Source organism: Myotis brandtii, unplaced genomic scaffold, assembly GCF_000412655.1.
Source record: "Myotis brandtii unplaced genomic scaffold, ASM41265v1 scaffold658, whole genome shotgun sequence".
NCBI lineage: Eukaryota > Metazoa > Chordata > Mammalia > Chiroptera > Vespertilionidae > Myotis > Myotis brandtii.
The window spans coordinates 665,774-688,147 of NW_005370558.1; the positions used below are offsets into that span (position 1 = coordinate 665,774).

The window sequence follows — 22,374 nt, forward strand, 5'->3', positions numbered from 1 at the left end:
CCCCCCCCCCCCCCCTTTTTTTTTAAGAGAGAGTGGAAGGGAGGGAGGGGGAGAGAGACAGAAAGAGAAACATCAATGTGAGAGAGAAATATCAATGTGAGACAGACACATGAATTGGTTGCCTACTGCACGCATCCCAACTGGGGAGGGCATTTAACCTGTCACCCAGGTACGTGCCCTTGCCCGGGAATTGAACCCCCAACCCTTTGGTGTGCAGGCTGACACTAATTATTGAGCAACACTGGCCAGGGCTCTATAAGTATTTTTATGAGGACATTTTTATGCAGTTTTACATCTTGTTTTTTCCCCCACTTAATTCTAAAAATATCTGTAAAAAGCCCTGGCTGGTTTGGCTCAGCTGGTTTTAGCATTGTCCTGTGTACCGAAAACTTACTGGTTGGATCCTGGTCAGGCATAGCCTGAGTTGCAGGTTCCATCCCCGATGGGGGCACGTACAGGAAACAACCGATTGATGTTTCTCTCATACATCCATGTTTCTCTCTTTCCTTTCCCCTCTCTCTCTAAAAAAAAAATCAGTAAAAACATATCCTCAGATGAGGATTAAAAATTTTTAAGAAATCTGTGAATATACTGTGTACTGCACAACATGTTTAGCAGTTCCCTTTTGCTGCATTTCCCAAGTATATTAACTATAACTGTAGAGCAGAGAAACAGAAGATCTAGTGGAAGAAATATAGGATTACTTGAACTTGTGCTAAGCTGAAGCAGTGGGTCATCATTGAGTTGGAACGGCTCTGAGAAAGGCATATAGCTTGATCTATTATGTTCCTTAGACTCTGGGAAATCCTGGCCTGTGAGCTTATTACAACAGAATGGGGCAGAATCCAAGCAATATATTCACAGCATATTTGGGAATTCATGGAGCCCTTGTTTATTGCATTCTACATAAGGAAAATTGGCTTTCAAGTAACATCAATAGCTTACATTAGCATTTAAAAATTGTCATTTCTAAGAATGCGAATTTATTAAGGACTAAACTCTTCTTAGTACCTGCTTACTACCAGTTGCTGAAGACATGTGTCCAGAGCCTCAAGATGCCCTCAGGCTAGAAGGGCAAAAGACATGTTTATAACTAATTATACTGTAATGTGATAAAGCTCTGTGATTGCAAAATGAATATAATGATGTAAAATCTCCAAGTAGGAAATGATTGAAACTTATACACATGTGAAATCAAAGGAAGTAAAATGTGAGCTAGGTTTTAGATGATGTGTAGGATTTTTTAGGGAAGAGATAGAAAGAAGGCATTCTAGGTCAGAGGACTAGTAGGTATAGAGGAGTTGTGAAAGGAAATGTTTAGAAGTACCAGGTGGGCCAGTAAGGAGGGCCTGATAGGGACTGAAGCCTGTAAAAACCATGTTGAGGATAGTAGACATGGTACCTGGCTTCTGAGAAGACTAGTCAGTCATTCACAAGTGGTAGTCACAGGCAGAGCAAGAGGTTTTGCTGGCAGTTTTTGAAATTCTAAGAAGAGAAAGAGCTCATTAATTATGAGGCTCAGACCTTTAAGTTGGGAGGCAATTAGGAAGGAAGAGTGCAGTGTGGCTGCACTAATAGCAGTCACGAGTATATGGAGCTTTTGGTAGTGAATACATCACTGCTTTGTTTCTGTGTGATGTAATAAGGGGGGGGGGGCGACACAAAGCCCTATTCTTCATTGAAGTAGGAGTAACTGATTAACTGATTAGAATGCAAATATTTTTATATCTTGATTTATTTTTATAAAAGTGATTTCACATTTGGGAAGCAGAATGAGATTACCATAGACTAGTTTTTTTTAAAATAATTACCTTTTAAAGCTGGAGACTGGAAATGTAGATTATAAAAGCTCTTCAAAAAGCATATTTATTACAAAAGACTCAGAAATATTTATTTTAGCTTGTCTTTAAAAAGACAAGTTTAACTTGTTTAACTTCTACAGCATCAACCACTTACCAAATCAGCGAGAATCTTGCTGTCCATTAGGTTTATATACATAATAATTCTTTTGGGCATTCATTTCTTTTTCAGCATTTCTTTTTTTTTTTTTAATTGATTTCAGAGAGGAGGGAGAGGGGGAGAGAGAGAGAGAAACATCAATGATGAGAGAGAATCATTGATTGGTTGCCTCCTGCATGCCCCCTACTAGGGATCTAGCCCACAACCCAGGCATGTGCCCTTGACTGGAATCGAACTCGGGACCCTTCAGTCCGCAGGCTGACACTCTATTCATTGAGCCAAACCAGATAGGGCTTTTTCAGCATTTCTTGAGCAGTTACTGTGGTGGAATTAAAGACATGATCTCTAACCTCAAAAAGTCCTCAATCTTTGGGTCTTCCTCAAAATCATAGTTGTAGAATTTTGCGGTTTGTTTTACTTTTGGTGCTAACTTCACAATTTGAGCCTTCACACTCTTACGAGAATTACTTTTCTTCCCTTGACTCTTACCTTTTTTAAAGTCAGTTCTTTCTACCATTCCTAGAGTAATTTTTTACAACGCAAATCTAATTATGAACTTGCCCAGATGAAAGTCTTTTAGTCTTTCCACTGTCCATGATACAGGCAAAGCCTGTGTGCCTGATACACAGTGATTATGATCTGGCTCCAATAGGGGTGTTTGCAGTGTGAGGTTCTGCCTTATTCTTCTCACCCCTTCATTCAGCCAACTGAACCTCCTGCCGTTTCTTCTGTCCAGAATGCCTTTCTCCTTTGTTTCCTCCTCAGGATGGTCTGGCACTTAGCTCCCTTTTATGGGTAGGTTCACATGGTCACTTCCAGGGAAGTTATCCTGATAGCCCTAGAAAGTGATTCTTTCTATTGTGTTTCCATAACTTACATCTCTTCTGTAATATACATTGTTTTACAGTGATTATATCTGTCCCTCCCACTGCACTATAGCTCCTTGCGGACAGGGAATGACAACTTTTATTGTTATTTTAAAATTTCAGAATCCATAGTTTATAGCCCATTGTTTTGTTTTGTTTTTACTTTAGGTACTTTTAAATCTCTTTAGAGATTCTGAAAGGTGTGAATGGGCATTTTCTTCCAATCTCCTAAATTGAGTTATTTTTTCCTAATCCTAACGATGAAAAAACAGTGAACACTCATTTGAATCTCAACAGTTCTATCCACTTTGTTAGTAATTTAGATTATTATTCTTAGACCATGAACACCACAGATCAGACTCAAGAGTACCATGTACAGTAGGTCCTCGGGTTACGTCGGAGATCCGTTCCCACGGCGCGACGTAAGGCGATTTTCACCATAAGTTGGAATCCACCTACATAAACACCTACGTCACTCACATGGAGCACATACACAGCAGTAATTAAGTGAAACAGTAAAAAAAAAAAAATTTAAAGAAAGATAACAATTCCTGACCTTTACTTGTGGTAAATAAATAATAAAAAACATAAAGCACATATGTACATAAGTCAAAATGACGTAATTTTTTTTTTTTTAATAAATAAATGGGAGATGGTGACGTAACCACGAAACGACATATGTCGAGTCTGACGTAACCTGAGGACTGCCTGTAATGGCAAGATTACATTACTCTTGAATACTCTTCTATTGGGACAGCCCTGCTTCAAAGTCAGGGTGTGCAGATGACTGCCTGACTGGGATGTTCACTGCTTGTAGGGTTTTCACACCTTTATAGATACTTTGTCATTTGTATATGGAGGTGCTCATGCACTAGCTCCTGAATGCTTTAAAATACAATTTTGAGCCTCTGTTTCAACAGAGACAGTATAATTGTATAATAAGAAATTTAATACTTTGAAATCTTGCTTGCTTGAACCTCCTTCTAGGTAAGAACTCAGGGCCCTATTCTCACAGCAAGTGGCAAAAATCCTGTAATGGAGCTCAATGAAAAAAGAAGAGGTCTGAAGTATGAACTCATCTCGGAGACTGGTGGAAGCCATGACAAGCGCTTTGTGATGGAGGTGTGTACCTAGATACAAGCCAACCTGTTTTGCCCTCAGACACGTAGGACATCCTGAGCTTATACATAAATAGACTGAGTCTGTTCTTGTGGCACTATTTGACTTTTGGTGTTTTCTGTGTTATGATCCATTTAAATTAAACTACATAGAGGAATTGCATGGGCTAACTTCAGAGTGTCATTCTTGATTTTAGGTAGAAGTAGACGGACAGAAATTCAGAGGTGCAGGTCCAAATAAGAAAGTGGCAAAGGCGAGTGCAGCATTAGCTGCCCTGGAGAAGCTGTTTTCTGGACCCAATGCAGCAAATAATAAGAAAAAGAAGATTATCCCTCAGGTATGAGTTGAGCATTAATAACTTTGAAAAATATTTCCAGAATTAAGTTTCCTTTTCTGCTTTTGTGCCCTGTTAGTTTTTTTAAAAAGTATTTGTTTTTCTTGGATTTAGCGATCTTTTCTTTGGGTTAGGTTATTAATAATATAAATGTGTAGGTCCCTGTTCCGTGGTTGTCTTAGGCAAATTATATATTGAAAAGCGCATGTTAGCATTATTTGGGGGCTTCAGGTCTCTCTTGATGAGGTGGAGTGTTAAGGGATTTGGACTTGAATGAGATGTTAGCATTTGTCTGGTTTAGGGAAGCTGCCAAGAGGACTTGGGCTTACTTTCATCAGTCTGCAGATGCTTTTCCATTTCCTTTTCAGTTTTGAATTTTTGCAGCATTTATTTTGGGTTTTCTGTTGGAGATGACACAGTAGAACTTGACCCCGTGTTGCTTCTTCTGTTGATTGGGAATGTCAGTGCTGCAAAGGTCTGGAATTAACAAGATATTTGGAAAAGATGGCGTCCTAATTCCATGCTTTTGGATAACAGATTCTTCTAACCATTTTTTTTTAATGCATTCAAAAATATTTTCTAGACATATACCATGTGGATGGTTGTGAGGGAAAAAGATACAGAAATAAATATAAGACACATTCCTTCGTGGAGAGTACTTGTGTAATAATATCTGAATATATTAGGTGATAGGAAAAAGCAATTAAAATAATTAGATTAATAGAAGGAAGCTTGGGTTATTTAAGATTGTGTGTTAAACAGTTTCTTTTACATATGCTAAGTCTATTATAGGATGGTAGAATTGATCTCATTTTATCGATGAGGAAACAGGCCACTAAGAAATTAAGATACTGTGTGTAGCAACATAGCTGATTGATGGTAGAAGTTCCTTTTAAAACCAGGGTCTTCTCCTTCCAAAGACATGGGCATTCTACTGTTGCATATAACATCTTAAAAACTTGTTTTGTGTTTAACTTATTTTATTTACTATAATAAATTGCTTAAATTTTAGGATACAAAATATAAACAAGTAAGACTAACTTTTACTGAGATTAAATTAAAAAATAAAGTTTAAATTGCAGAGGAAGACGTGTAGAGAGAATAAGTGGATTTTCTTTAACTAAATCTTATAGAATATGTTCTAAATTAGGAGAAAGATAATTGTTACCTTGTTTATTTTGGTGTCTTTTTCCTATGAATTACATCTTGTAATTGGCCAGTTCATTTTTGTGCTTAAAAGCCTACTTGCAGAGACTTTATAAGTAAGTCTAGTTTTAGTAGGAATGAGCTTAATTTGTGTGAGCTCACTCTGTTATTGCCAGATTGTTGCTTCCTGACTACTTTTGAATAAGCTGTGTTAAAAAAAAAAAAAGTCTGCTTGAAGTTCACTCATTTTTAGAAATTTTCCATACTAGAAACTATAAACCTCCTGTGTTCAGTGTGCTTGACAGCCAAGAAGCAGTCTGTTTTGGATGTGTGGGGTGATTTTTTTTTTTCAGCCAAAAAAAAATGGCAGTTCTCTGTGTATGATATATTCAACCTTGAAACTGCCTCTTTCCAGTTATACTAGCAGAGAGGCTGACCTAAGAGGAGCAGAGGATGATGGTATTTCCATGTAAGATAAATGTGTGTGTGCTCTGAGATACTGTTGGCTTTATCATACCGTGAGCTTTGAGGCTCTGTCCCCTTCCCCCTTCCTTATTTGTAGTAGGGAATATTAGTAGTTTCTAGCTTGAGTTTTTGTTGCATTATTTCACTACAAAATAAGTATAATATTTAATTTAAAACTAGATATCCTTTGATTTTTTAAAAAATTTTAGTTTTGGAAAGGGATGTTTTAGAGACCCATGTTTGCTGTTACTCCTTGATTTAGTCAACTTTTCAGAGTTTTATATCTATATTCGATACTGCTCTTTGTACTCTGAAGTAAGGAGAGCAAAAAGAGTATTATTTTACAATTACTAGGGCAACTCTCCTAGAGAGAGATTATGGGACTTTACCAGACTCCATGGCATTTTAGAGCAAGAAAAGACTTTAGAGTTGGTATGTATATATGTATGTACTTATTTATTTAACTAGAGGCCCGGTGCACAAAATTCGTGCACTCGTGGGGGGGGTTCCCCCCTCAGCCCGGCCTGTGCCCTCTCACAGTCCGGAACCCCTTGGGGGATGTCTGATTACCACGGAGGTGGGAGAGGCTCCCGCCATCGCCTCTGCGCTCACCAGCCATGAGCCCAGCTTCTGGCTGAGCAGCGCTCCCCCTGTGGGAGCGCACTGACCACCAGGGGCCAGCTCCTGTGTTGAGCGTCTGCCCCCTGGTGGTCAGTGCGTGTCATAGCAACTGGTTGTTCTGCCGTTGGCCGATTTGCATATTAGCCTTTTATTATATAGGATGATTGGTGCATGCGCACACACACCCCCCACACACTCCCGCAACAGAAGAGACAGGCTCAAGGAAATCACATGACCTTCCTGAGGTCTTAGTAACTTAGAGCAGAAACTGGATCCACATCTTTTGTCTTCTGTCTTAGTCCTTTTGTACAAAAACTCCATTCGGTTTGCAGCTTGTTCTGGGTGGTTTGTTGTTGCAGTATTTTTTATCTGTGGCCGGAGAAGTCAATGGATTTCGATCAAGTGTCTATAATTACTCTAATCTGGCCTCAGTTGAGTTTGGATGTAATTTGATACTGAAATTTGTATGTAGGAAATGAACTCTTTTTGGGTAACCCTCAAGTGAAAAGAAGTGATTTGCATATTCTTATGTACTTAGCATATTATCTAGAACAACTCTGTAAGGCAGGTGTCATTTTCATTCTATAGATGATAAAGTGAAGGCTTAAGATCATAGACATCACACTGTCTCATCTACAGGCTCAAGTTTCTCGGAGATAATAGGATAATAGTTCTTATTTCTCTCAGTAATAAAAATGTGTTATTTTTAACAGGCAAAGGGTATTGTGAATACAGCTGTGTCTGCAGCAGTCCAGGCTGTTCGGGGCAGAGGAAGAGGAACTCTAACAAGGGGAGCTTTTGTTGGGGCTGCAGCTGCTCCTGGCTACATAGCTCCAGGTACAGTACAACCTGTAGGAGATCTGCCTCCTTTTTTGGAGGAATGGCGTCTCCTTTATTTTCTAGGATTATACATGGTCTCTGGAAACATGACACGGGTATAGGATGGGTGTGCACAGAAATTGAAAGGAGAATCTACAGAATGTCATGGGTTTCTCACGGAATCTGCTGAGTGGCTAGAGGCTTCCTGGAGGGAGTGACAGATGAGCAGTGTTGCACATAGATGAAGGGATGTTTTTTGACAATGAGGAAGCTAAAAGATGTAGCACAGATTGAGGAGCAGAGTGTATTCAGTGGGATACCGAAGACAGAAAAATAGCTGCTAAGAGGTTATTTAATTGGGGTGAAGCCTGGTCATTATTAGTGTTTCCTTAACTCAATGTTTGGGAACCATCACAGACTAAAGAAACAAAAAAAGAGAAAAAGGGGAACTTACTTACACCATGCTATATAGTCTTGCTTAGAGCTTACTATACACCAGATACTTTAAAAAAAATTATTGATTGATTTTAGAGACAGAAAGGAAGGGGGATGGAGAGAAACATTAATTAGTTGTTCCACTTATTTATGCATTCATTGGTTGATTCTTGTATGTGCCCTGAATGGGGATCGAACCCACAACCTTGGTTTACGCTCTAATCAACTAAGCTACCCAGCCAGGGCACCAGATACTTTCATATAAGTGATTTCGCTTAATTGTTTCTAATCTTCACGTGTTTCCTCACATGGAAATTATTTCCATTTTCCAGATGAGGAAACTAGGTTTAGGGAGATAAGGTGAAACAAAGAGTTGAATATAGAAGTTTGTAGTTCCAAAGTTTCTCTTTCCCATTTTACCACATGCCTTGAGGTAGATGGATATGGTGCCATCTCCTTGCCTTCTGTTCTAATCCATATGTCATTTTAGTAGTAGATACACATTTCCCATTAAAATCAAGTTCTCTGCAATATTGAAAGTATGGAACTTTTAACTTGACAAGTAAACTGCTAGTAATTGTTGCTCAGGATTACTAAAGATTGGGTTTTATGCCGTCATTTTTCAATCTAACACTCCTAAGTTTACATAGATGGTGGGTTTTTTCCAAAGAATTAGAATAGACTATTTGGGAAGTTGTATGGATGATGGGATTTGGTAATTCTACCTTCTGGAGGTTGATCCCAGTAGGGGCTGGAGACACCCCCATTGTTTCTTGCCTGGGCTACTAGTTTATAAAAACCTTAACTTGCCTTGGTCATATTTGTCATATACATAATAGTTCAGTTGCTCTAAAGATGAGACATAACTAATCAAATAATCACTGTTATAGACAGACAGAGATGATTTGATGACGGAGAAGGACATGATGCTACGAGAAGATGTAGTAGAAAACTGCTCTAGTCTGTTGGGTCCCTGAAGAAATAACACCTGAACTGAGCTTTGAAGCATGAGTAGGAGTCAACTTCGGGGAGAGTGTGGGGTGTAAGTTTTACACAGAAGAGAGCATTTGCAGAGACCTTGTGGTCCTGGTGGTAGGGAACTTGGCTCAGTTGAAGGTTTGGAAGGTCAGGATGTAATGTGGAGATCCTTGGGGTGGGGTGGGAGTGAGTTGAGCTAAAGCTGGATGCTCAGGCCCAGTCCTGGAGGCAATGGTTTAGAATTTGTTCTTAGAATCGTAAGTGCAGTGGTATGTCGTGAAGGATTCTAAGGAGTGAAATGACAAGATCAGATTTTATTTTTCAAGATCACTCTATAGTGTGAAGAATAGATTGTAGGAACAGAAGTGGGCATGACAAGGCAAGTTAAGGTTTTTATAAACTAGTAGCCCAGGCAAGAAACAATAGGGGTGTTTCCAGTGGGTGTAAGGAAGTAAATGGGTGGCAGGAAGTGAACAGATTGAAGGATTCCTCAGAAGCAAAATTTATGGATTTAATATGGAGAATGAAAAAGAGTGAAGTTTCCAGGATATCTCCTAGGATTTTAAGCTGAAGGAATTAGACTGGATGACTGTGCCATTCAAGAAAACAGAGAACACTGAAAGATGCATGTTAGGGACATGGGAGGAAGGGTAGTCATAGTTTGGTACATTCTGTGCACAAAATTAAGACATTCTTCTGTGCATCTCACTATTTCAACTGAAATTTAATTTTTTTTTGGCCTGATTCAATGCATTGTTTAAAGGAAGCAACTTTCACTTAACAACAATAGGCAAGTTACTGAGATTAGCTTTCTTGCCTTTGATTACATGTTCCATTGGGACTTTATCCATTTGTGTCTGTGGTTGCTTAGTCTTGAACATTTACCTCCTGCTTGAGTGGTAAGCAGCCATCGTCCGTCTAGTGCAGGGGTCCTCAAACTACGGCCCGCGGGCCACATGCAAATACAAATATTGTATTTGTTCCCGTTTTGTTTTTTTACTTCAAAATAAGATATGTGCAGTGTGCATAGGAATTTGTTCATAGTTTTTTTTTAAACTATAGTCCGGCCCTCCAATGGTCTGAGGGACAGTGAACTGGCCCCCTGTTTAAAAAGTTTGAGGATCCCTGGTCTAGTGGCAGTAATTGTGAAGGGAAGCATTTAGGTCTGCTGTTAACCAGGCGTGTCTGCTCTGTAGCAACTTCTCTCTTATGTTATCACATTGACCTCTCTGAAAGGCCTGTCTCCTGAAGTTGTTAAAAATGAAGTTCTCTTATAGCCTAGAGAAGATTCACATGAGGTTGGTTTAGAGCAGCCGTGGGCAAACTACGGCCCGCGGGCCGGATGTGGCCCGTTTGAAATGAATAAAACTAAAAAAAAAAAAAAAGACTGTACCCTTTTATGTAATGATGTTTACTTTGAATTTATATTAGTTCACACAAACACTCCATCCATGCTTTTGTTCCGGCCCTCTGGTCCAGTTTAAGAACCCATTGTGGCCCTCGAGTCAAAAAGTTTGCCCACCCCTGGTTTAGAGTATGAATAGGTTATATGCCATTTGTGGAGTACATGCTGTGCAGCAGGGACTGTAGGTTAGTATTTTTACATATGTTATTTAATTACATTTCACTGCCAACTCAATTACTACAGTAGACTATGAGGTGCAGAGATGTTAAATAACAGGTACAATTCAAAGTCACCTTGCTAGTGAGAGGTGAAGTCAGGATTAGAGCCCCAATGGTTTGTTCAGTGGCCAGCTAAGCAATCTAACCTCATTTCTCTCTAAGGAGGTTTTGGTAAAACCCTTGAAACTGTAGTCTTAGCCAAACAGCCGCCTTTTCCTGGATTTGATGCACAACTCACTTTTTTAAGCATTAATTTCTCTTTTGGCCTCTGATACTGTTCCTACTGCTTATTTCAGCTGCATTGTGTCCTCTTAAAATAACGACTGAGCATCAAAGATTAAGAATAAGATTGAGACTAAGTTGTACTATCCCTAGTTTTATATGACTGAAGTGAAAAAAAATTTACCTTTCAGGAAATGTTTCAATTGGTCCCTAAAAGCAGTTTACTTGTTGAGTGTACATTTGAGTGTTTTGTCTCAAACAGGAGATTTGGAACTGGTCATTCAAAGATGACCAAGACCTAACGTCTGCCCTAGTGAATGCTTGGGGTCAGGTGGGAGTAGGAACAGACATTGAGTAAACACCATGCAATGTGATGCAAGCTGTAACATGAGTGGGCAGAGAAGTGGGAGACTTCACAGAGGAGGTGATATTTGGTCCTGATCTAAATGATGAGTTGCAGCTGGTCATTAGAGCAGTAGACAAAGGGGTTGTCATGTGAAAGTGCTTGCTTTGTTGTGGGTACAATGTGAAGGGCCCATGTACCTTCCATGCCCTTGTCCTATTTTAGAAACCAATTTTTCCTAGAAACTTACCCAAGTGATTTAGTATTTATATTTTTTAAAGTTGTTTTACTGAAAGATTAAAGATTGTAGCTGCTATTAATATAATATTTCTAATCCCTACAACACTATAAAGTAGCTTGGAAGGTTTCCCATTTTAAAGATGAGAAAACGGCAACTCAGAATTATATGTCTAAGGACATGTAAGAAACTTGTGCCAGAACTAATTGGTTCAAAATCTTCTGTATTCTTTGTATTTGTTTTTATTGACAATATGAGCCTTTTTTTCTTTTTCTTTTAAATTTTCAACCTGAGGAAAGCACAGGTGAGAATAGCTTTTTTTAAAAAAAATATATTTTATTGATTTTTTTACAGAGAAGAAGGGAGAGGGTTAGAGAGTTAGAAACATCGATGAGAGAGAAACATCGATCAGCTGCTTCCTGCACACTCCCTACCGGGGATGTGCCCGCAACCAAAGTACATACATGCCCTTGACCGGAATTGAACCTGGGACCCTTCAGTCTGCAGGCTGATGCTCTATCCACTGAGCCATACTGGTTAGGGCTGAGCCTTTTTTCATAGGTACCAGATGCTAATGTCAGTTGCACCACTATTTACTGAGAGATCCTGTACTGGGGCCAGGAATTCAGGCAGCAACAAGACATGGACCTTGCCGTCAAGCCCACAGCCTGACCTGTGTGCCCTCCTTAATGGCCATTGAGGCTCCAGCCTGCTCTGTCACTGCTTTCTGGAAAGAGACTTGAACAGGTCTGTTCTCCAGCTCTGAGAATTGGTCATTTGAGTAGTTCTGAGTGTTCCTTTGTTCAACATATTATATTTAGCCAGTGGTTACTACATTCTGCTAGATCCAGGTGATGCAGAGTGTCTCTGCCTCCCCAGAGGGGAACAGAGAGAGCAAGTCGATAATTATAATAGTGTGGTAAGCATAGTGAGGCAGAGACAGGCTGTTCTGTGGGTCAGGGGAGCCTGTGGACCATGCAGAAAGTTTCCACTCTCAGCAAGCCTGAAGGGATGGGTAGACTAGAGCCAGTCTGGGAATGGTTCTCATCCATCCAGCATCTGGACAAAGTCCTCAGAGCCCACAGTGCCGGGCCCAGTGGTACTTGTGAATTGGACCAATGCCAGCTGCCCTTTGTCCTGGACTGACCTGCTCTCTCTTCTTTGCACTAGGCTATGGAACACCATATGGTTACAGCACAGCTGCCCCTGCCTATGGTATGTACACCGTCTTACTGGTTTCTCCTATTAGCGACTCTGTCACAGCAATCCCAAGTACAGTTTGTATCTAGGGTTTCTTTCAATGAATTGGAGGATCTCAGACCTATTCATTCTAGTGACCCAACTTAAATTCCCTTTGAAAATGCCACAACCTTGTGGTTCTGGGTTTGGTTGGAGTTGCTCTTCTCTCGCTTTGCCTGATTGAAGGACTGCTTGTTTCTAATTGCCTGTTTCTGACCATACTGAAATTAAGTATTTTAAGTAGTTCTTACAGCCAACTTATACTCCATTCAAAGGCTACTGAAGGGCCATACGCAGTTTCTAACTTGGTTGCCTGCCAGTTATGTAGCTATACTTAAGCTTCTGGTTGGAAACTGAACTATGGGTGATTGAAGTTAGGGATAGGAAATGCTCACTTCAAATTTGTAGCCATCATCCCTTTCCAGAAATCTGCTTTAGAGGTGGAGTAAACAGGTCCTAGAGAGGTGATGGGCATCACCAGCAGTGTTCCCTAAGTGTTTGCTGCAGAATGTCTGTAGTACATGTCAGAAAATCACAGGAGTGTCCCCTCTCCCTCCAAAAATAAAAAGTAAAAGCAAATGCAGAAGTGAACGTCAGTGGCCCTTTGGATAACTTTTGAATGAGGTTTATGTGGCAATGGAGGCAATAGGTTTGGAGTCAGTGATATGCTCTTAGACATTTTTCCTAACTCAGGTGCTACGTGTTCTAGAATCAACCATCTTCAGGGTGTTTGTCATTGAGAGAAGAAGGGAGCAAGTGTGTATGCTTGTGAGAGTGTGTGTGTGTGTGTGTGCGCGCGCGCACGCGCGCGTGCAGCCCCTGCTGGGCACGCACGTTCACAAATGGGGAAGACCCTGAGTGTAACGGCGGCTTGGGCTTTTGTTCTCTACATGAGCCCCGAGGCCTTTCATTATACTTTTTCTCTTCATGCATCAGCTTTTCCATTTTTGTTTGGATGAAAATTATGGGTCCTTAAGACTGCTAAATTGAAGCTTCATCTGGTTTCATAACTGTAGAAATAAGTAGAAAGTGAACAGTTTGACCTCTTTCCCATTAAGGTAGACAATTATATCCTGGAAAGATGTGGAGAAGCTGCAAGGGTCAAATGTGTGGGGTGAGTTTCTCCAAGGCAAAGTGCAGAGCCTGGAGTTACTTCCCTTACCCGAGTGTCCCCTCTGGCACACTCTGGTTGGGTCAAGGCTCCCCCAGATTCCCTTGTTCTCAGATTTGGGTGAGTAGGAAGTGGAGATTAATTCAAGAGTGTGCTTTCACCCAGAATTGCCTCTGAAGTCAAACTGTCCAGCTCCTTTTGATTCTGGATATCCTGACTACTGCCCCCTTCCTGTGAGTCAGGTCTGCTCAGTGTATCGGACACGTCTGACTCACTAGCCTCACTGTAACGTGTCTGAGCGACAGAGCATCTGCCTCCTAGGGCAGGTCTCCTTCTGTGTCTTTCTTTTGGTCTCAGTCAGTCTCACATTCTTTGTAAGGTTTGCTAGAGCTCTGTTTTTCCCTTTAAAGTAGTTTTATATCTAGGCTCTAAGCTGCATTCACATTTTTCCTCAGTATTTTTAATTTTTCTTTCTCGTTCCTCCCTTTTCTCTAACATTGTACTTTCACCCTGTGGCATCTGAGCCCCACAGCAGAAGGCTCTTCTCCTCCATGTGCCATATAACTGACTTCCAAAGCTGGTGAAATTTGATGCCCCCATTTTTCACATAAAAGATTTGTTTTTAAATGTTACTGTGATGCCAGCCTACTAAAATGATGCTTTATTTTGGCTGTAAGGTAAATATGTCTTTTGGCCTTTGTAAAGCTGTTGCATGTGGGGTAATTTCCCTCTGATCATCTGGTGCTCTCGAATACCTGCTGTTGCTGCTTTGTGATTTCTCCATAGGTTAAAGATTAGAATAGAAATAGGAGCAGATTTCAAATCATGCTTGAGTATGCAGAAGTTTGTGAGGCCACAAGAACTCATTAATTACAAAATTAAGAAAGCAATTATTAATCTTTCCAGATTTGCCATGCCAATATTGGCACTAGCCATGAACAAGATAAGCCCCTGGTCCCGACTCCACTTGGAGCTGTCTTTCTGGGGAGCTCAGGCCTGCAGAGAACGATGTGCTTTGGATGTTGACTATCTGTGTTTCTCCTGTAAAACATGATTTGCCAAATGGAGAACCAATATGGATTTCTAGAATCACTTTAGAATATTAATCAATGGCATTGCCTTTGATCTTTAGCATTCATGACAGCTCATTCATATGAAATTGCCTTCTGAATATCATTCTTCCTGTGATTTAGCCTTCTTAATTCGAAGTGGAGAATATTATCAAAATATTAAGAGCAATTTCAAAATTGAGAGATTTGTGGGCCTCTTCCAAAATGGTGATGTTGACTGACTAATCTGGAAAAGGTTAATGATAATAATTGTAAGATTTTTTTTAACCTGGAACTTTTATTGGATTATCAAACTTATTTGGAGTCCTTTCCGTTTCTTTTCTCTGTAGGTTTACCCAAGAGAATGGTTCTGTTACCCGTTATGAAATTCCCAACATATCCTGTTCCCCACTACTCATTCTTTTAGCAAATGACAGAAGCTAATTCCTATTGAACAACAATACAGTACGATACAGAATGTTAGAAACAAAGCCTTTTTATCCTGCTTTCTTCGAACACATACTTGATCAAAATTATTTGTAAAGAACATCTTTCCTACTTTTTGATTTTAACAAATGCAAATTTAGTTCTCTAAAACTTGAAAACAAACAAAAAAAAAGAAACTAGTTCTGTGAAACGGTACCTCATTTCTGGAAAATAACTTATACCAGCCCTTCTGTTGTAGGGAAATAAGTCTAGCAGTTCAAAGTTTAAGAGGAGTATCAGATTATGTAAAATTAAATTTGTGAAGGATGTATAGTCTCAAACACTGATCACAAATAAACTGCTTTGTTGTACCCCAGAGTACTGCCTGGTTCCTGACATAGCCACTGATTCTAGCTGATTGACATGTATCTGCCCCAGGGCACTTTAAGTTGGGCTGTAGTAATTTTTTTTAATACAATAGACTTTTCATTTTACTTTGTAAATATTGAAGTGTGTAATTAAAGCCAATAAAATATGGGTTTGAATATTGTTTTAGCTTATTATTTTTGATATGTTTTGGTATAAAATTATAAGGAATTGAAAACTAATAACTTATCCCTAGAAACCCATCCATTTGTAAGCAAACTGCTAAAGTAAAACCAAGGCGGTTGTGAGTCCCAGCCAGTCTCCTGACTTTGTGAGCCCTTCGTGCCCTGCTGTACAGGGGCTTCCCCACGATCCGGGGTGCTCTGTTCCCCGAGCATTGCTTATCAAAATGATGGCACCACCCAGAGATGGGAAAGGAGGAATAGGATCATTTTAGTTTCAGAATTCCCTAGTTTTAAAAAATAATAAATTAATTGATCAGTCACCCTCTCTTGTTCTTGTGGCCTTCTTCACTCTGTAAGATACTGTGTTCACTCCCTGACTTTTTTCATGCAGATAGAAGATCAGCAATTTTTCTGGGATTCATTGAAGGGTCTTCTTTTCCTCTTCAATTACATCAGAATCTAAAGCAGCAACAGGGTCCCCATAAAAACTTGCTCTTCGATTGTCCCAGTTCTTGTTGAGTGCTGCTGTGAAAAGTGACAGGTTTCAGCCATGGGTCAGCATTTATTTTTAAGACACCTGGTTAAGCTGGTGACAGATGATGACTGGGTATCATTGTGCTGTTCTGTAAAGGGTGCAGACCTAAGTCTTCCACTTGCATTCTCACCTTGTTTGGAAAGCCTATGATGTTACTAGAAGGTAATGGTTTCATTAAGGTACTCACCCCCATGGAGACAACAATGTGGTCCCATGTTGGTATTTACAAGTTGCTGCGTCTTAAAAATGTCCGTTTTTAGTATGAAATAGCTTTCTTCTTCCCTCTTAAATTCTGTTTTTCAGAGTGGAACACTGCCCATCAGTGAGAATGGGCTTCACAAAATATGGCAAATTGATTGCCAGACTCTTTGGGACCACCAAATGAGAATGAAACGGGCAGTTTAAAACAAATGTTCATGTCACTTCTCAGACATCTGTTTATTACAGTGGTTTGTTTGTTACTTCTGCCCTTTGACCTTTTGTCTTATTAGTGGTGGGTGATTCTTTAATAAAACCTCATCACTTGCTAGAAATAGCTGTGAACTTATCATTCTCATCTATGCATTAGTGGCTAGACGTAAACAGGAGGCCCATTTCGGCTGGGAGTTTTCATTTTTCATTGATTCGTTTTGCTGACCTATGGATGAAACAGAGCCATCACTGAGAAGAAAAAGCATGGCTGATAGTGTCCAATTTTTATTAAATATTTACAATAGTCCTCTTGGTTTTTGGAATACTATTAATTGGCAGCTGCAGCTGTATTGTCATTTGAAATTGATCGTCAAATTTGCATTCCAAGTTGGAATCTCTCTGGAGATTTCTCTTTAGAAAATTCTTTAGAAGTAGCTGACTCAGCTTCATAGCTCGATCCCTGTATGATGGTGAAAAGGGAGCTGTGCTGTTTTCCAACATGATGGCAGTCATTTCAAATGGTTTCTACCAAGTCCTTTTTTTTTTGTTTGTTTGTTTGTTGGAAGTTACTAACCATGTTGTAAACCTGCCCCGTTGCTGCAAACTTTTACATTTCTCTGCTTTACTTAAAATAACAGAGCTGTCAGTCCTTTGTTAGAAGTGGTAACCATTGCAAGTTCAACTGTTTAAATTTTGTAATGAATTAAGTGTCCCCCCTTCTTTTGCCCTTCCCACCCTTCCATTTTGTAATGAAAATTCCACTTACAGCTGAAAGAGCAGAGAAATATAAATGAAGCTCTTGGCTTCACCAAATTCTGTGAAATTAACATAAAGTTTTGCTTCTCTGCTCTTTTCTCCACTGTAGGTGGTTTTTTCATTGAAAGCCCCTATTGCCAGCCTCTGAGCGTCGCACCATTTATTATTCACTTGGGCCCTCAAGATTTCTTCTCTGACTTCTAGAACCATCAGGTTGTCTGGCTTGAAATGGCAATTTCTATGTCTTGGTCTTAAGAGCAATGTGACCCCTGAGGCTTTCCAGCTCTCAGACACACCACTCTGGTACCTTCTTCTGGAAAGCAATGACTGAACATTTTAAAGATGAGCAATACTTTACTCAAAGCCACGGTGTCTGTTCTAAAACTTTTCTTTGGAAACCTAGCAATATCTGTACTTGACTCCTCCTAGTGTAGTCTCTTGTCAGGGAGTTTACAGACCAATGTAGAACTTAGAATTAGTGTGTGAGCTGTGCTATATCTTCGAACCATTTTTAAACTTTTTTAGCATATAAATTGGGTAGTTGCATTCCTGACTGCGTCAGTTAGTGCTATTATAATTTCTCAGAGATAGGGGTTCTTGAAGCCATATTCTTTGCATGGAGGCTGGTGCCCAGCTGTGGATGTGGCCTGTAGCCTGTGCTCCTTCAGGCTCAGGAACACCCCATCTCCTGTGCAAGGAAATGGTCCAGTGGTTTCCCACATACCTCATGCAGACTTGCTGCCGTGCCCGGTGCAGTGCAGTGCGGAGTCCTGAGGTCGTCTGTAGTCCTCTCAATCTGTTAACCCAGGGGACACACCTGACAGATTGTCCTGGTATTAACCTTTTCTTCTTTTTAAAAATTTGGGTGAATGTTTGAAAATCATGAATCAGTCAGTCACCATTATTAATTGAAGAGCTGGGAATACCTCGTTAATGTATTTTTAAAACTGGTGTTGGACCCTCTGTGTATTTCAGGTTAATACTTTTAAGCAGTTTTCAGCACGTTTATCTCACTTTATTCTCGTTCTCCTCGGACCTTCGTAGCCATATCACTTATATAAAATAGGCTGAGATATAGTGACTGTAAGCTGTGCTCTCAGTATACAAAGGTAAGCTCTTTTACTTTCTGATTAAAGAGAAAAGTAATTAAAAATGGATGAACACAACATGCATGCATATATTACAATCATATATGATGTATTTGATCTCTTAGGTCTTATGGCATCACATTTCCTTTAAAAAATTTTGTATGATCTAAATGTAAAATAATTATTTTCAGCGTTTCTTTTAATACCCTTGTTTTACTTTCTATTCAAGAGACATTTCACTTTTGCTGAGTTAAGTGTGTGTATGAGTGTAGAAACTTAAAATATAACATATGTGAATTACACACACATACCTGTTTAAAGAAAAGAATTCAGTGGTAGAAAGAGTTCACCTAAGAAGATTTTAACATCAGGGCACTCTTGGCCAAAGTGCTGGGATTTCATAAGCAGCAAGGTTGGTGACAGTGCTGGTAGGATGCATTTATATGTAGTTGTTACACAAGCTGAGGATTGAAGTGCCAATTTCTCAAGGAGAAAAACTTCTCTGAGAAATGAAAATCTCTGATCTATGTTGTATGCCCTAATGCAACAGCAGCAAGAAGCCATAAAAAAAAAGCAATAGAAAATGAAAAAAAACCAAAATATTAAGGTAACTATGGGAAAATATGTAATTGACTGAGTTAAGCTAACTATTTGCAGAACCAAATTTGGCAAGACTCAGAATGGTAAATACCCAGGGACCAAATAGATGTAAGGCAACTCACCTGTCTTTCTAGGTTCGGTAGCTAGATGATTTATTTCCCACCTCATTCAGCCATCAAGGAGTTTATTTAAAATATGTCAGGGTTAGGCCAAATATTTTAATAAGGATTTGCTTTGTTTAGTGTGTCCCATATATGCATTTCACATGTGTCAGATGTTCTGTGCTAAGGCTATGTTTTTATATATAGATTAAAATGAATTTTATGTTTTATATTTGTCTCTAAGTAGCAGTTTTCTTTTTATTACTACCTTGAAGGTTGCTAGAACAACTTTCTTTTCCATACAGAACCTGCATGTATGTTGAATGTGGCTTTCACATCTATAAAAGGTTGTATGAGGTCTAGCTGACTAGTAGCAAGTACATTCCAGTCCTGCTCAAACAGCCAGGTGCCCATTATGTGCCAGGTCCTTCTCTGGGTATCAGCAAACAGAGCCCTGCCCAGTGGAAGCACTTTAAGTCTGAGTCTCCTTGTTGATGGAATTGGGCCTACTATAAATATCCTAGCTTGGGAGGCAAATCATGCGCTAGAAATGTCAAAAGATTAACTTATTTAATAGTTTATTTATAAACTAGAGGCCTGGTGCACGAATTCATGCAACAGTAGGGTCCCTTGGCCTGGCCTGCGGGATCAGGCCAAAACCGGCTCTCCGACAGTCCCCCGAGGGGTCCTGGGTTGTGAGAGGGCTCAGGTCAGGCTGAGGGACACCACCGGTGCAGGATCGGGGCCAGGGAGGGACGATCAGGGCTGGGGACGGACATGGGAAGTTGGCCAGCTGGGGAGGGACCGCGGGAGGGCTCCAGGCCATGTCTGGCCCATCTTGCTCAGTCCCGATCAGCCAGACCCCAGCAGCAAGCTAAACTACTGGTCGGAGGTCTGCCCCTTGGTCAATGCACGTCATAGCCACTGGTCGACTGTCTGCCCCCCTGGTGGTCAGTGCACATCATAGCGAGCAGTTGAGCGGCCTGAGCATTTCATTAGCATATTACGCTTTGATTGGTTGAACGGACAACCGGATGACCAGACACTTAGCATATTAGGCTTTTATTATATAGGATTAATAATATGGGCCCTCTGACATCACAAAAATGAGCATCCAATGGCAATTCACTCATTTTAAATATTTCCCTGCCAGTTTTGACAGCTCAAAACCAACTCTGGTTTATGTTCATGGACCGCTATCCAAGTAAGTGAACTGAATGAAATTAATAACAAATACCCCAGTCCTTTTATAGCAATTTTTATAATAGCAAATAAACTGGCTAATTTAAATACTGACCACATATTTTTTTTATGACAAATGAGGGGAATTTTACCCTTCTAACTATTTACTATTACTCCCCTGTTTCTTGGATCTTATTAATAACTGCAGTGGATGTAAATTTTCAGTAGTGAGTTAGGGGAATGAACTGAGATTCCCTGCACCCCATTCCTAGCAGTTAGAATTCTAGCAATCTAGAGCCTAAAAACCAGGGCTATTAAGAACAGTTATAGCTAAAAACAGCCTGCTCTCTGAATGGTCGTCCTGTAACTGCCATTGAGCTCAACCCTGTACCTCCTTGCTGTGGTGGGGGGGTGGGGCTCTCTGTGGTCATCAGAACAAGAAAGGTTCTGTTTTATTCAGACTGGTACTGATGTCATGCTACCCAGTGACCATGGATTTCTCAGTGTTACCAGGAGGCCTGGAAGGGAGATGGGTGGTAAATGAATAAGAACCCCGGAGCCAAGAAAGTATCCCCCGTGGAGGTGAGTTTCTGTGCTGATGTGTCTCTCTCTAGTGCTTATGAACAGAGCATAGAACTAGTACTTCTTATATAAGAATGAGTTCCTTCCTTTCCAATAGCATCTTCCAGAAAGGCAGTGTTAAGTCAAGAATTTGAGTTGAGTTAGTTTTAAGAATAGATATTTTTTCTCACATTATCATTTTAGGTGGGAGCTAACAGCTTCCATTGATGCTTGAAGCAGTCATCTTTGGAGATTTTTAAAATAGCATCATAATGCAAATTAGGTTATGTAAGCTTTACAGCACAGCTAGAAATAGGGAATAGAAACCTTGTGGGAATCTGGACCAAAGAATTTCTCTCCCTCCAGCAAATTGCTATGGGGCTTGAGAATTAGTTAATAACACTGAAGTGCTTTGAGTAGTGCCTGGCACATAGTTAGTACTCAGGAACTGTTGACTGTCCTTCCCATGGTTGGCTGAGGTGACAAAATATGTGAGGGAGGCAAGGCTGTGCTGGCAGGTAGCTGAGAAGCAGGTGTGTGGCCTGCTCAAGGGGGAGCTGTGTTGGTTCCTTAGTGCTGACAGGGTTGGGGTGCACCCGGGCTTTGGGAGAGGCCTGTCCTAGCATCTGGGGGTTAGACAGGAAACACAAAGCACACACTTAGAGCTAGTGTGTGGGGGGTCACTGCAGATCTGTGCTGAATGAAAAGGCTCACTTCTCTGCTGTGCTGGTGAAATCACTGGCCAGTCTGCTGCCGGGGTTCATAAATACTTGCTGTGGGATTAAGTGTGCTTACAGAGGCTGAGCTTAGAATATCAGCCTGCTAATTCCAGGTTTCCTACCAGTGATCAGTAAGAAAAAAGAGTGTGTTTGATTACCACCAGTCCCTGAATCCAATGTTCAGTCACCAGTGCCTGGCAGGTAGAAAGCAAAATAAAAACCACAGAAAAGAAAGGAGTCTGGGTGGCATGCTTAGGCTGTTGACTCAGATGCTTCTCTGAATAGCATTCCTGCAGCTTCTCTATTCCAGTTTGTTTCAATACTTTGGAGGGAAAAAATCTGTAATCATCACTACATCAGGCCTTCCTTCTGTCTGTCAATTTTAGAAACAAACCTGTCCATCCATCCATCCATCCATCGATTTATCTGTCTGTCCAGGCACAGTTGGTAAGTTGCATTTCAGCAAAAGGAAAAATGGGTAGGTGATAACTGTTGGATTGAGTAAAGGATATGTGTCTTTCTGTCCATTTCTGGCCAGCATGTGTCTGTGGATGCCAGAGTCTTTGAGGAAAAGTGAGCAGATGTGTCCCTGTTTGCTGGCAGATGAGTTAAGTGGAGATTAAGTTCTGGGATGCTCTAAAGTTATAAAAATTGTGTAGACAGGACTGGACTGGGTGTTACCTTACCTTTAAAGGCAAATAAGATAGATTTGCATTCTGTTCAAGAGGATTTTCTTAAACCCGAGATATTTGTGTAGCTAATGACCTGGTAGAAGTTACTCCTTTCCTCAGCTATGGCTGTATGATGACATCATTGCCTCATGGAGCCATGATTGAGGGCAGATGTCTTTTTTGCCTAGACCAATCAGTTGTCGTAT

General features: G+C 40.3%; 1 protein-coding gene across 7 annotated transcripts in view; it reads left to right on the forward strand.

The window, feature by feature from the left end:
* STRBP (spermatid perinuclear RNA binding protein) overlaps window positions 1–22,374 on the forward strand; it is a 127,306-nt gene that overhangs the window by 96,879 nt on the left and 8,053 nt on the right. Inside the window, exons 14-19 of one of the 7 annotated variants that reach the window (XM_014528894.1) lie at window positions 3,813–3,947; window positions 4,141–4,281; window positions 7,224–7,347; window positions 12,339–12,383; window positions 14,133–14,195; window positions 14,918–15,002. In XM_014528894.1, coding sequence (XP_014384380.1) covers window positions 3,813–3,947; window positions 4,141–4,281; window positions 7,224–7,347; window positions 12,339–12,383; window positions 14,133–14,170 — 483 coding nt within the window. In that variant the 3' untranslated portion in view covers window positions 14,171–14,195; window positions 14,918–15,002. The other 6 variants (XM_005880902.2, XM_005880904.2, XM_014528896.1 and 3 more) reach the window with 6 other exon arrangements.